Here is a 15,212-nt window from a genome sequence, read left to right as displayed (position 1 = left end):
TTCAAGAACTCCCCAAACAAGCTCTGTCCGAGCCGTAACAGCTAAAAGCGCTAGGGCAGAGGTAGCCTACTCTCTCCTTCTGTCGTGTACCGTCCCTTCCGGACCACCACACTATGAATGTAAGCTGCTTCCGCGGCAGCGCCCCGTTGAAGTGGTCCAGCAAGAAAAAGAATCAAACATTAGGATCCGGCCCATTGCCCGGGCCCCCGCCCCCCCGCCCCCCGCCCTCCAAACCGCATCTGACCTGTCTCGTGTCCAGCCCCAAGGCGGGGGATCCAGCCCAGGGCAGCATCGTACCGCAACGTTGTGGGCCCAGGAGCTCTAGTCCAGAACATTCGGATCTCACCCACTCGATGGTGTCCAGTAGATCAAACAGACCCGTAATAAGGGCCAAGCGGGAGTCTGTCTCGTGTCTGGGGGGAAGGGCGTCCTGGATGCCCCCCGCGGGAGCAGTTCAGCGTTGTGCCCCCGTGCATGCTCTCCTTCTCAGTCCTGTTCCTCCAGTTCCTCGGCGCCAGATTGGTCCGGTGCGTGCGTCTCCGATGTTCCTCTGTTCTCCCTTATCCACACCTTCAGGGATTTTTGCAGTTCCTTGGGGTCCGTGAAAAAGTGCGAGTGGCCCTGTCTGTTGATGCGCAGCCGCGCCGGGTACAGCATAGCATAGTCCAACCCAAGGTCCCGCAACTGTTGTTTGTACGGGAGAAAGCGCCGCCGTTCCTCCTGCACTTTAGTGGTGAAATCAGGGTATAAGGATATGTTCATTCCCTCGTACTGGAGTGAGCCCTTCTCACAGGCCGCTCGTAGCGCTGCGTCCCTGTCCCTGTAGTTCAACAATTTCGCTATCAGTGGTCTAGGGTTTGCGCCCGGTGGAGGTCTTGGTCCGAGGGTGCGATGGGCGCGCTCCACGATGAACATCGGGGAAAACGTGTCGTCTCCCAGAAGTGTCTTCAGCAGCTTTTCTACAAAGAGCTCCATCTTACCCGTTTGGGTCGATTCGGCCACTCCCGTTATGCGTATGTTGGAGCGCCTGGAGCGCGCCTCCAAGTCCTCCGACTTCTCCTGGATCACTTGGAGCAGGCGGCCAAATTGCTTTCGATCAGTGTCCCACTCCGTCTGCGCCTCTTCAGCCTCCGTCAGTCTGCGCTCGGCCATATCAAGTCTCTCTGCGTGCTTATCCACTCTCTCCGTCATGCGGTCCATTCGATACGCCAGCGCGTCTATCTTGTTGCCTATGGCCGACATGCCTTCCTGTAGGCCCTTCTCCATAGTCGTGAGCATACCTTTTATTTCCGCGCAGAGTGAGGAGCCCGGATCATTGGTAGCCCCCGAAGCCTGGGGGGACGGGGGGTCCGGTGCCTTCTGTCTGCGTTGGTCGAACGACAATTTCGTCTGGGTCCTGTCCCCTTTCACCATCTTTGCTGCCCTTCGACGATCCGGGGGTCTCGGGGCGCAATGCGTGCCAGTCACGATCAGTCCGTGGCCCGTCCCCGCCGTGTGCCAGCCGCTGGGGTGGGTGCAAGGGTCTGCTACCGTGGCCAGGTGGACGTGCCAGGCTCCGCTAGTGTCACCGGTGTGGCCAGGCTTCCGCTGGGCGTTCGCTCTCTTGACTCAGTGGCACTGCTCGAGTCCCCTGAACAGTTCAGGACAAGCGGAGGGGGGGCTCTCGTCTCGCTCCAGGCCGCACTGCAGGGCCCAATGCTGGGGGGGGGGGGCTCGATCGTTGGAGGGCCTTGGGTGTTCGTGTGCCGCCGGGATTAGACTGTCGCCATGAGGCGCGCCACCCCCCCCTCAGCTGTGCCGGCGTACCTTCAATCCTCGTGCCTCCAGGAGCCCCCACTAGGTGTCTGACTGGGCACCTCCACGTGGCCGTGTACCTGTGGTGAATCAAAGAGTCCAACTACGTTGGGACCCGGAAGGGGCCGGGTCGGCAGGTCCGCGTTGCCGCACGTCGGGGCACGCAGCCCGGTCTCGATGCACAGGAGAGGTCGGGGATCCAGGCCTGGTCCCGCGTCACCTCGCAGGCGAGGAAAAGTGGTGTTTCCGAGCGCGGATCGCTCCCAAACTCCGGGCGGAGGCGCAGCAGGGGCTGGGTCGGCAATTGCTGCCGTTTTCGGCTGAGTGTCGCTGCCGGGTGAGGATAGTTGGCGAATATTCAATGGCGCCGCCGCGGAGCTCTGCTCTTACGCGTCCACCATTGACGCCGGCTAGCTCCGCCCCCCTAGCCTGCAATATTTTTATGTATATATTTATTACAAGCACAGGTAGTAGGCATTAAGAGTTTGAAAGTAATACAAAGTATAACAGAGCAGTCTGAAAGTGCTGTGCATACCCTGGCCAAGAAAAATGTGTTAAGAAAGGACCCATCGCCAATCAAGAGTCCATTAAGTCCCCCAGGTGAAGGAACCAATCAAGAGTCCATCATGATGCATCAAAGAAAGATATTCCCCCGCTGCAGAGAAGACTAAATCAAGCAGCCGGATTCAGACAGAGTAAAATGAAAGAGGGTCATGACACCCAGCTCTGTAAGAGTTTCACTTTCTCAACAAAGCCATTGGACGAATGGCCCAGAATGCTTCATAAGCAGCCACACCACTGCATTCTGAGCTGGAGTCCCAGCGCGGCAATAGAAGCTTGACGACCCAATCCAGATATAACCGGCAATGCCTACATCACTATCAGTGTCCTTGGTCCGCAGATCCAGAAGTCCTCAAATTCTTCTTGTTCTTTAGGAAACGTCTGAAGACCCACCTGTTTAACGTTTAGGTCAGTTGGCTAAGAAGCTGGCCTGTTTCTAGGGTGGTCCTTGCTGCTAGCACTGGGACGCTCCCTTGGGAGTAGCCGTGGGCTCTATAAATGCCATTGTATTGTATCCTCAAGAGAGGTCTCCATTCGCCTCACTTTGGGACAGCACGTAAAACTCCCAAATTGCACAATGGAAGTAGGTCCATTAAAACATTTCTAGCAACTTTTGCCTAAAACTTGAAATGACAGACCTGGCAGTCGCCCACCAGCCTATCTCCTGACCCAAGCGTGTATGACTGCCCTCCCAATCTGAGACACTCCAGTGCTATGACGCAGGCATAACGCCTCATGCCGGTGCTCTATGGAACTCATCAATAAAACATACTTTTATAACTGCAATGGTATTGCATTATACATAAACCCATGAATAATGATAACGTGTCACTCTCTACCTACAGCCACCGCAGAGGATGAGATGGGAACTGGCTGTAGGGTCAGCCTTGGCGTGTCCGCGTTTACTTACATTGCACATGCAGTTGTGCCAAGACTTAGAGACCTGGGGCAGCTTCTCCTTCTTCTTCCAGCTGGGCGAGGCGCCTTCCCGGACAGCTTCCTGCAGAAACAAAGTCAACTAATGGTGAGTCTGTCAGTGGTCAGAATGAGACACTCCAATACATATCCAGTCAAAGTTTGCTGCCTCGCACATCAGGCTGCCCACCCTACTATCTTAGAGTACAAAGAAACAGATCTCAAAAATAACAAAACAATTGTGTACATATGGAGAGCTCGACTTTAATTCACTTTGTCAAAGCTAAAATGTTTCAGTTTAACTTTGTATTTTCTACAGAACTCTACAGATTCAGCTCTCAGTGGGTCCTTTCTTTGGCCTGAAAGAGACTGTGAGGGAGAAGTTGAGGTATCTCTCTGCAGAGAAGACAGTCACAATCCTTGAGGTTTGTGGGCAGTGAGAGCAAGGTTCTAAACTGAGGTAAAGAATATATAAAGACTGAACAAGACTTACGCCATGGGGACAAGAGCAAGATGGGGGAGTTTGGCTCATCGTGGCAGCATGAGGAGTTAAAGGGAAAAGTACCTTCATCGTGTTTCCGTTACTCCTACCTCTTACTCTCCCTCAATTTCAACTGTCTTGAGATCCATCGATGCCTAGTGAAGTCTGTCCCGGCTGCACACAAGACGGCCATGTCTGATCCTGGTCAATCCAAGTGTGCCCGCTCCAGTTTGACAAGGATCAAGCTTTCAAGATCAGCAAAAGGAAGGAGGAAGAATTGTTCATGCGCCGAAACAGGAAAACCAGAGTACAAGACGCAACAGAGGGCCCACTCCAAAAGAAACCTGTTTTGGCCAGAATGGGGATACGGGGATCCCGTGCAAGCGAGTTCTGTTAATTGGGGGTGTTGGAGAAACTTTCCTGATCAGTCTAGATTGATGCTGGTAATATTAATGAGATAACGCTTACTTCTCAGAACCTGGTTACAAATAATTGTAGATGCTTATTATGGTAAGCCTGACAAATTATTGCTAAGGCTCTGTGCAGTCCTCACACAATGATTGCCAGGCTGCCCCGGGCCACCGAAGGGGGCCACCTAAGAGGGCGGCCACCCTTAGTGCCACAGGATGGCACAGCCCCACAAAAGCGCTCTAGTGTCTGGGACCTGGATGGGGGGGCGGCAGAGCTTCTAATGAATGTTTTTCTGTCTCAAATGCAGGAACCGTGCTGGAGAACCGCCCTACTCACTTGGGGGGCCACCTGAACTAACAGGAATAATGGTCATAGCACTCTGGGGGCAGGGTGCTAGGGTCTGGGACTCACAGGTTCTCCCCAGGTGTCATTACTGTCCCTGGTGTGGGGCGCGCAGGTCACACTCATGAAAGTAATACATTGGTAGTTAACTGGGGGACCGGGACATATTAGGTAGCCCCTCTGCAATATTTTTACGTTCTCTCTTAAATAACAACTGTTGAGTCTGGACATTTTGTTGTTTTACTGGGCAATAATTGGGGTGATCGCTCTGGAAGCAGTGGCTGAGCAAGGGCGAATCATGCATTCCCTGTGTCAAATAATTGGAAATGCGTTTTCTTTTAGACAACTGTGGATCTGGGCATATCATGCATCCCATGTGCAATAATGAAATGTGTTCTTTTGTACAGCAACTGGTGCGTAACTAAGGGGCTCTGATACTGGCGAACGAGTGAGCATTAGGCTTACCGGTCATCGCTGGTTGGGGGCTGTTTTCATGGATTTGTTCTTTCTTCCAGAAACGCACGGGTTTCGCTCTAGAATGGTCAAACCACGCCAAGCTGGCTGGCATGCCAAGACTTGGAGCTTGTACAGAGGAAGAACACGCTGGGGCCAGTGTGTGGGGGTCTGGGTTAGACCATACAGGATTGGAGTGTAACCCTTTTTCTAATTTCAGGACAATCGGATCAAATACACAGGCACCACTCTGTAAAGGACAGGTGGGAACGGAAGCAGGAAATAGCCAGAGCGTGCTCGTGGCTCGGAGCCTGAATGCTGTTCCTGGTTAAGTGCTCTTGGGGGGCAAGGTGACAACCAAGTTCTGACTTCTCGTAGGGGAGAAGGGGAGAGTAGAAGCAGTGTTAAGTGCAGCGGTTGTGCAAATTACCATGACATCCATACAAAGCAGCCCCAGTTGTGCTCAATCACCTTAATGCAACTACTGGCCTCAGCTCATAGGTAACCACATGGGTAGAAGGGCAGAAGACTGGTATGGCAATCATTAGGGGTGGGCCAATAGATCTTTGCGTAAGCGCGACCAGGGCCCGCTCAAAGTCAAGATGATGGTGGACAACGGCCCCGACTCAGGGCATCCTTTTAGCCTTATGGGGGCCGGGTTAGCTTCTTCTGACACGCTGCGAGTTAGACTCAGATGGGTCAGTTCTGTTGGGTCGAATGCCCCGTACTTAGAGTGCTCTTTAGGGTAAGGAGTGTGCAGCAGGGACTTGGGGTAACCAGATCTGTCTGGCTCCGGTGCTTGTCAAGTTGATGTAATGGGCCAATTGGTGCTGCACCATGAGTGAAGGACATAGTCGGCATTTAGTTCACCGGTTCTGTAGGGAACCATCAGTAGCAACAGAAGCTGCGCTCATGGGTAACGGTGTAGTTGCTTTTAGTTCGCCCAGCGGTGGGGCGGGCAAGGTCAGCAGCTTGGCGGCCGGAAACGGATTAGAATAAATTCATAACCACAAAGGTGGGGGGCCCTACGCACACTCAGCAGTCAAGCAAGTGGAGTTTCTGCAGAACCATGGTTACTGTTGGGAATATATGCACGGTTACGGGCTACACAGAAATCGGCCTGTCTGGGAACAGGGGGTGTGAGTGAGTTATTTCTAGGAGGGTGCAAATTTGCCCTGACTGGGCTGAATTGGAGGGGATAGAGTAACAATACAGTCAACCCCAGAGCGCAGTTTGCAGTTATAGTTGAGAGGTTCAGGGACATCACTCATATGTTTAATCCATGTCCCCTGATTGAGAAGGATTGCATGTTACCCGTCGCTTCACTTAAGCAAAGCATTACGAGGAGATTGTCAGCTAACAGTAGGATCGTCGTTGTGGTAGTAAGCCAGCTGGCAGGCCTTCTATATGTGGGGTATAACCCCGGTATGTCTAAGTAAGGGTTAGGAGGCCAGAAGCCAGACAGGGGACACAAGTTCACAGGCGGTAAAGCGGCTGAACTGATAGTGGCTTATGGTTGTAACTATAGGGAAATATAGTGGTCCGAAATGACGCCTAGGCTTTCTGGCGGGGTGCACGGTCAGGGGACGCCATGGAGACCTTGCACAGGCAGGTGAACAGCGGGATGCAAAGAGGCTGTGGCTTTGTCTGGCAAGGGCTGCTAATGCACAGGGTGCTTTTAAGTTGCCGGGATGCACCTATCCAAAGTTGGGATGGTCCCATTACGGCTGCATTGAGCCGAGGCATTGGTAGCAGCAGGTTGTAAGTGAAAGGACAGTATAAGTCTCAGTCCAGAGGAGCGGCAGAATTGATAAGGGAGTTTGGCGGCTGGGCAGCTCTGCTGTCCAGAGGAGGAGAGGACATGTCCTTGCTTGTGCCGAGGGAGGCCTATGAATGAACAGGCGGTAGGTCACTATGGGCCAGATGTAGGTGGCCATTTACCGGCCGGTAACGGACGATTTCGGCCGTTACCGACCGGTAAATGAGTTTTTGGGATGTAGGGGGCCAATTTTACCGAATCTGTAAATTTACCGAATCGGTAAATTTACCGATTCGGTAAAATACCAAATCGGTATTTTTACAGATTTGGTAACTTCTAGATGTAGGTGGGACTCTTCTGAGTCCCAAAGGCCTTTCAGATTTGGTATTTTACCACCCAATCCAATTGGGTGGTAAAATACTGAATCCAGGTGTGCATGCACATGTGTGCATGCACACCTATGCCATGTGACAGACAGACAGGCCCTTAGGGCATGTCTGTGTGCCACATGGCACACATGCCTGTATTTGGGGTGCTAGAGGGTGTCAAAGTGACACCCCCTGCACCCTTGCTGGAATCGGTATTTACCGAATCGGTAAATACCGATTTGGTAATGCCCATTGATTCCTATGGGCTTCAATGCCCATAGGAATCAATGGGCATTACCGAATCGGTATTTACAGAATCGGTAAATACCAAATCTCAACGATTCGGTATTTACCAATTCTGTAATACCTACATGTGCCCCCTTCTATTTTACCGCTTCTCAAATACCGAATCGGTAAAATTCGGTATTTAAGAAGTGGTAAAATAAAATTACCTACATCTAGGCCAAGGTCTTTAGGGCCACTCACTCCGCAGCTCTCTTTTCAGCAACTTTGGCGCTGACTTTCTTTGGTGCATTTAGAATGGGAGCTAGTGGCGAGATCCAAACAGGACGTATCAGCAGCAACCACGGCTTTCCTGGCAGGCTGGCCAGTGGAACACATAAAACATCCGCCTGGGGCGCAGGGGCCTGCAGCACATGATGAGGAACAGGAAGTAGTCGTGGCCGAGTGGTTAAGGCGAGGGACTAGAAATCCATTGGGGTCTCCCCGTGCAGGTTCTAATCCGGCCGACTACGGGGCGCAATTTTTACTTGGGCGAATTGAGCAACTTGCTGGGGTCCCGCGAGATATGCTGGTCCGAAATTACCCTATGCTATCTTGGCGGGGCGCAAGGTCAGGGGAGGCAATGGGGGCCTCACGCAGGCGGGAGAACAGCGCTATGCGCAAATTCACCAAGCAAAGAGGTTTCGGTTTTGTCAGGCTTGGGTGCCTACATGCGAAAGGCACAGGATGCTTTGAAGGAGATGGCATACACCTATCCAAAGTGGGGATGGACCTCTTCCTGCTAGAGTTAGCGGAGGAATTGGTAGCAGCAGGTTATAAGTAAAAGAGCAATATAAGGTGGGGGCTCTGGGGCGGCGGTAACCACACCCAGAGCCATGGCCGGGTTACAGGGCGATCCAACGCTGGAAGGTACAGAAGGTTACCCTCTACAGGAGCACAGTAAGGGTGCAAGAGCCAATTATCCCCAGGGAGTTTCCCGGTGGGATCCTGGAGGAGTGATGCCGCCCCGTTAGTCCTTCGGCGGTTGTAGACCTGAGCAACCGGGGGTTGCCTGCAACGCTCTGCCCCCGTAGTGGGGAGGGGCGTGAGTAAGGGGTGGACTGGAGGTCCGCCGGGGTCGGGGGGGCTAGCCCTTCCCCCAAAATTGACAACACCCCCGCGGTTAACACCACAGGGGGTTTATGGCTCATCAGTGGGCAGGTGGCGGGGGGGCGTGGCCAACATCATGGCCGGCTAGGACGTCCATCGGCGGAGCTCCTGCACAGTTGCCTCAAAATCCGGCGAAACACTAGCTCAAACATTCCCAAATTCGGCGAGGAGACGTCTGAAACCTGTACTGCTCCAGAGAGAGGCAAGAGAATCGAAACGGTGGCGTGCCGCGAGAGAAATCGGCTCCGGACCTGCCTGCTCGAGAGCCCCGACTACACCAAGATGGAGGCCGCCGGAGCCCGAGGGTGAGAGACGCAGGATACACGGGATCCCTGCCCCGCCACCTGAAGCCACCACGAGTAGGTCCTGGGGAGAAGTGCCCGACCATCCTAAGTGGTCCTTGTAATAGCGCCACCTGCTCCCACGCCCGACAGACGCAAGTGCAGAGGGCCGCACTTTACAAAGATGGCGCCCGAGACCGGAATTGACCGCCGGCGCAGCTGAAAGGCCCGGTCTCGGTTCCCGCTTAGCAGGCCCTGTGTGACCGGTGGTGATGGGGGGGCCTGGTGAAGAGCGGTACCCCTGTGCAGAGCCCGGAGACACGCTCACTCGCACGGAGTGGTGCCCGAGGTACGTGGGTGGCGCCAGCCTGGATCAAGGGGCGCGGGGCGGCGGATTGGTGACGGCCTCACCAATATCGGGGCTCTTTGTGGACCTGGCACCCCGGCGACAACGAGGCCCCCAGCACGGAGGGAAGGGACAGCAGGCTGTGCCTATCCCCCGATCCCACGGAGGCGAGAGGCAGTGAGGCGGAGTGTGGGGGCTTCCATGAATCGAGTGGCGTCAATGTGATCACACTACAGGGGCAGTGGCATCTGAAGGGCCACAGCGGTGCACAACGCGAAGCCCGGAGCCATTCACTGTCCCAGCTCAGGAGACAAGGGGCTCCGAATCTCCGGTAGGCACAAGCAGACCAACACGAGGTGCCAACTCGCCTGATCCTTCCAGGGACTGCCAGCACATGCTGCTCCTAATCTGTCCAGGGACATTGAGGCACTGGGAAAGGACGAATGACTCTGGAGACCTAAAACACCAGGAAGTGCTTGCCATAAGCGGTGCTAGGAGACACAACTCTCCCGGGTTCCACGGCAGATGTTAAAGTAATGATCCGTGTCTGAATACTTGCAGGCCGGCCTACCATACAGAATACACTGGGAAATACCCGCGAGCTGCCAGGGTGCGGCGGCTTGGAGTTGAGCACTCAGGGGTCCGGGCACCGGCAGTGGAGCGACGACAGGGAGGAGGCGGAGAGCCCCACCCACCCCCCCCTATGGGAGGCACCTTGAGTATCACTGGTGAGGCGATTTGAGCAGCGGAGACCGTGAGTTGGGGGCGACGCATCGTGAAACCGCGTCCGACGCCAGCAGGGAGAAGAGCGGGCCGCTCGCGGAGTGGCTGAATTGCGGCATTCCGCTACAACATGGGGAATAAAGAAGTGCAACCTAAAGGACCTAAGCAGGGCCCAATGGACAACTTTGCCGCGCCGCACCAGGTCGCGGGTGGCCCTCCGGCGACCTCGGGCGCACGCTCCGACACTGAACTACTGATGGAGGCCATCCAGGCTTCACGTACCGATATCCAGGAGTCCAGGGCGGCGCTAGAAGTCAAGATCGGTGGGGTGGGTGTGGAAGTGACTCTCCTGAGACAGGACTTTCGTAATTTGTCCGACAGGGTCACCTCAGCGGAAACACGGATGGGTGAGGCAGAAGACTCGATCACAACCCTCCGAAAGGACATGGCGGAGCTACAAGCCTCCCATCGCCAACTTCTCTGGAAGGTAGATGATGCCGAAAACAGAGCCCGACGCAACAACCTGCGCTTTGTCGGTTCTAGAGAAGAAATTGAGAAGTCAGACGTGGTATCCTTTCTGCGTGCGTGGTTAATGGAAACATTCCCAGCAGCTCCCTTCTCGCCATGCTTCGTAATTGAGAGGGCGCACAGGGCCCTCCTCGCAAAACCTCCAGCAGGAGCAAGACCCCGTCCAATAATTGCCCGATTCCTACATTTTGCTGACATGGATTTAATATTGAAAGAAGGGAGGAAGATGGGAGAAATCCGGTTTGAAAACTCACACATCATGATATTCCTGGACTATAGTCAAGAGGTACAGAAGCAGAGAAGATCCTTTGATGCGGTGAAGGCCAAACTAAGAGACTAGAAAATCACGTACATGCTGCTGTTCCCAGCTAAACTTAAGGTGATATACAATGATCAGGCACTCTTCTTCGCCCACCCGGAGGACGCCTGGCAATGGCTGGAGGAGCGGCCGATTCTTAACAGTAGAGAACTTGCCAGACAAGATCACCTGGATAGATCTGCGAGGAACGCGACTCGCTGGGAAATTCCGAAGGCACAGAGACTAAAATCCAGGAGATCCAGGAGGCAAAACCCAGCGACGCCATACAGAGGTCGAGGTGCGGCGTCTCTGAGAAGAGGACGCTCCGCATCTCCAAATGGTGCAGCCACATCAGGATCGCGATTTGCCGTACTGCGCGCCACGGCGCGCTCAGAGGGCGAGGAGGAGGAGGTCCTGGACAGTCGCACGTCAGATGGGGAGGAGGAAGAAGACGAGGGACAATCTCACCACCCATTGGTGCAGGAGATCCATGTGCTGGAACACGACCTGTCTGGACAGCAAAGTGCGCCTGATTCGGAGACTCAAGACTCTAAATCCTAAGGGGCAATTGACTCAAGGCACGATGCGCACTACCCATCCCGATGCACGGTGTGATGGTTGGACTCTCGATATGTTGGCGAGATAGAACTGGAGTAGCAGCCCAACGCAGGGAAGCACGCAAGTGGACACCCCCCCTTTTTGTTTTGTTCCGCCCGTTGGTAGGGTGTTTGGGTGTGTGTTAGGGTGGGTGTGGTGGGCGGGCGACAGGCCTACTCCTATGGACAGTCATGTCCTGCTATGGGACACATCTGGAAGGGGAGGGAGGTGGGGAGGGGGTGGGGGAAAAGGGTTTCAAAGTTTGTTGGGGTAGGGACTCGGGTTGGGACAGTGAGGGAACACAGAAGACACGGGCAAAGGGAAAGCCACGCACGCCATGCCTCTACATCACAGTCACGTACAGGGATTGGGTCCTACATGGTCATAACGTGTCCCTATGGCAGACAACTTAGGCACTTCGAGAGGGGCAGGCAGACGGTTGAGTATCCTAACGTGGAATGTTAATGGACTGGGCTCCAAGGTTAAGAGAGGTCTAGTGAATGCCTATTTAAAAAGGAGTGATTTAGATGTCATCTTCCTGCAGGAAACACACCTCAAAGGTACCCATTGTGCCTTCATAGCCAGAGGCCGATACAGGGTGCTAGTACATGCGGGATACACGTCCGACTCTAGGGGAGTGGCAGTTTTAGTTAAAAAATCCCCACCCTTCAACATTACTCGCACGTGGATCGATCCACAAGGTACGTACGCGGGTGTGCAAGGCACCTGGAACAGACGCACATATACCCTGATATCAATCTATGCACCACCCAAACTGCAGACACGCACAAATACAGCGCTGGCTAACATCCTCCTAGATACGGCAGATACGATTCAAGTAGTGGGTGGGGACTTTAACGACGTCATGGACATCAACCTAGACAGATCTGGGGGCACAGGTGAAAGAGGGTGTAGGACTGCGCTGGGTAACCAGATGACTACCGTAGGGTTAACTGACGTCTGGCGATGGCTTCACCCAACACACTGCACATATTCATATTTTTCTGGGGCCCACAAGACACTCTCGCGACTGGATTATATTTTTATGTCCCGACATTATCTGAGAGTAGAAGATATTGCAGAATACAGGGCCAGGGGAATATCTGATCACTCCTCATTATACGTGCAAGTGGGCCAAGACCGGAGTAGGGACTTGAACTCATGGCGCCGCGCGGCCTGGGATCTTCAAAACCCGGCAATCCTCAAAGGCGTAAGAATAGACATTAGACTATACATCGCTGAGAATGAAGTCTCGGTGGACTCGAAAGTCACTTTATGGGAGGCTTTGAAGCCGGTCCTACGCGACAGACTTCGTTCTAGACTAGGTGAGGAAAGGCAGAGGCAACAAGCTGAGGTAGCGGCCCTGGAACAGGCTATTTTGAGTCGGGAAGAGGAGTACATAACCCATAAGACTAGCGTCACCTTGCGACGGTTACTAGATGCCCAGAAACTATATAGGGAACTGGTGACCAATGAGGCCAGGACCCAAGCCTTAGCCACCCTTCATAGACTATATGATGTGGGGGACAAGTCGGGAAAGCTACTAGCATGGCTCAGCAAAAAAGAGCGGGCGGTAAGATGGATAGATACTATCGCTACTGCTGACGGAAAGGTGGTCAACTCCGACTTAGAGATAGCAGAGGCTTTCGCGGCCCATTATGAGGCCTTCTACGCCGCTCGAGACCTGGCCACCCCTGAGGTGGCCCTCTAATACTTGGAGGAGACGGCTCTGCCGACCCTCCCCCCTGAGGCCATGGAGGCATTGGAAGCAGACATAACGTCTGAGGATATCACCAATGCTCTTGCCAAACTCCGGCCTGGCAAAACCCCTGGCCCAAATGGCTTCCCAGCAGAGTTGTTTAAACGCACGGCAGACCTTTTGACCCGACATCTTCGGGGCCTCTTCACGGGGGCCTATGAGGATGGAGAGCTCCCTCCAGACCTTGCAATGGCCACTATAATAACGATCTATAAAGAGGGCAAACCGCGAGATAACTGCGCCTCCTATAGGCCGATCTCTCTGCTCAACACAGAAGTGAAACTGCTGGCAACCATCTTGGCTACCCGTCTGAGGACGGTCATCACAGACCTCGTACACCTGGACCAGTCGGGCTTCTTACCTGATAGGGCAACGAAATTGAATCTGAGGAGAGCCCATAATTGGCTCCAGGAGGTGATGGGAAGAGGTGACCCCCATTGGTTCCTCTCCCCTGATGCCGAAAAGGCTTTTGACGCAATCCATTGGCCCTTTCTGTTTGCAGAGCTCCAGAGGTTTGGATTCGGGCCAAAGTTTATTGCTTGGGTCCGGTTGCTCTATACTGGCCCAGTGGCTAGGGTGAGGGTCAACGGGAGGCTCTCTCGGGAGTTCCAAATCCAGAGGGGGACTAGACAGGGCTGCCCCCTGTCCCCTCTCCTCTTCACATTAGCCATTGAGGTGCTCGCAGCCAGAATTCGACATAATGAGGACATCCATGGCTTCACTAGTGGAGACACTGCACTAAACCCTTAAAAGGTCTCGTTATATGCAGACGATGTTCTGCTCTACATCACTAAACCGGAGGACACGATACAGGAGTTATTTCGAGAGCTAGAATGCTACGGACGGATGGCAGGCCACAAAATTAACTGGCATAAATCTATACTTTATGACCCGGGGGGGCGCAATCAGTGGGGGAGACTACCGGATGACCTGTTGACAACAACGGAGGGCTTCCAATACCTGGGTGTGTATATAACAGCGGATAAGACCCTCTCGCTCCAGAGAAATCTGGAACGGATCATATCTAATGCAGTGGCAGATATGGACCGCTGGAGGCAGCTCCCACTGACACTTTTGGGCAGGGCAGCCATGTATAAAATGATCATCCTACCGAAATGTTTATATGCCCTACAAAATGAGTACTCCCCACTACCTGTGACAGTCTTCTCAAGGATTCATGCGGATCTGAGATCCTTCCTGTGGCTGGGTAGCCCTGTCTACACTTCAGAGACATCAGTATAGCGGAGGGATCTCACTTCCGAACTTGGAGGCCTACTACTGGGCGGAGCATCTGACCCCAATCAATGACTGGCTTCATACACCAGCGGACCACCCGACGTATGCACTAGAGAGGGCTAAACTGGCGCCTAATAACATACTGAAATATCTGTATGGGAGTGGCTGAAGGGCCTCCCTCCTTCCAGCCACGTCTATAGGGCATGGACTAGAGCTACACGTCGCATGGGGTGGGAGAGGAAGCCCACGCGACAGACACCACTGTGGCACTGCCAATGGTTAACCAAGTTGCATAAGCTCAGAGGTTTCAAAAGGTGGGATGATATCGGCATCTCCACCATAGGCGATGTGATAGCCAGGGGGGAGCTGAAATCGTTCCAAGTCCTCCAGTCGGAGTTCGGACTGCACAACACACAATTTCTTAAATATGCTCAATTGAGACACGCCTGGATAGCCCAAAATATTACGCTCACGGATCTTCCTGAATACGCGCCATTGGAAGGGAGGCTCCTGAAAGAACAGGTGGTGGGAAAGGCGGTGTCCCTGACATACAAAACATTGACTAACCATATGCTGGGCGACTTGAACAAACTTAGGCACGCTTGGGAGGCAGAGGTGGGGGAGATGGAGGACTTAGACTGGGAGATAGTTCTGATGCACCCCCGGGAGGTAGCAATTAAATCTAGACTACGACTCATTCAATTCAACTTTCTCCATAGGACATACTTTGGCAGAGTGCGTCTATGTAAGATGGGGAGGATAGACGAGCCACGCTGCCTTCGATGCCTCCAAGAGGAGCAGGATTTTTTCCACACAGTGTGGTCCTGTAGTGTAATTCAGAAATACTGGACCCAGATATTTGGGGAACTGGAGGATGTCCTTAAGGCTTCACTCCCACGGGACCCCAAGTTAGCGTTACTTGGAATGACAAATGAGGTGGACCTGACTCGCCAATTACTCACTTTCCC

General features: G+C 53.6%; 1 protein-coding gene across 1 annotated transcript in view; it reads right to left on the bottom strand.

Moving 5' to 3' along the window:
* The window catches only part of ACTL6B (actin like 6B), a 212,195-nt gene that overhangs the window by 42,048 nt on the left and 154,935 nt on the right, over positions 1-15,212 (bottom strand). Inside the window, exon 8 of the mRNA XM_086946186.1 lies at positions 3,262-3,355. Coding sequence (XP_086802312.1) covers positions 3,262-3,355 — 94 coding nt within the window. The remainder of the gene's footprint in view (positions 1-3,261; positions 3,356-15,212) is intronic.

This window comes from Lissotriton vulgaris, chromosome 12, assembly GCF_964263255.1.
Source record: "Lissotriton vulgaris chromosome 12, aLisVul1.2, whole genome shotgun sequence".
Taxonomy (NCBI): Eukaryota; Metazoa; Chordata; class Amphibia; order Caudata; family Salamandridae; genus Lissotriton; species Lissotriton vulgaris.
Note: the sequence above shows the minus strand (reverse complement) of the source record. Positions and strands in the feature narration are given on the sequence as shown.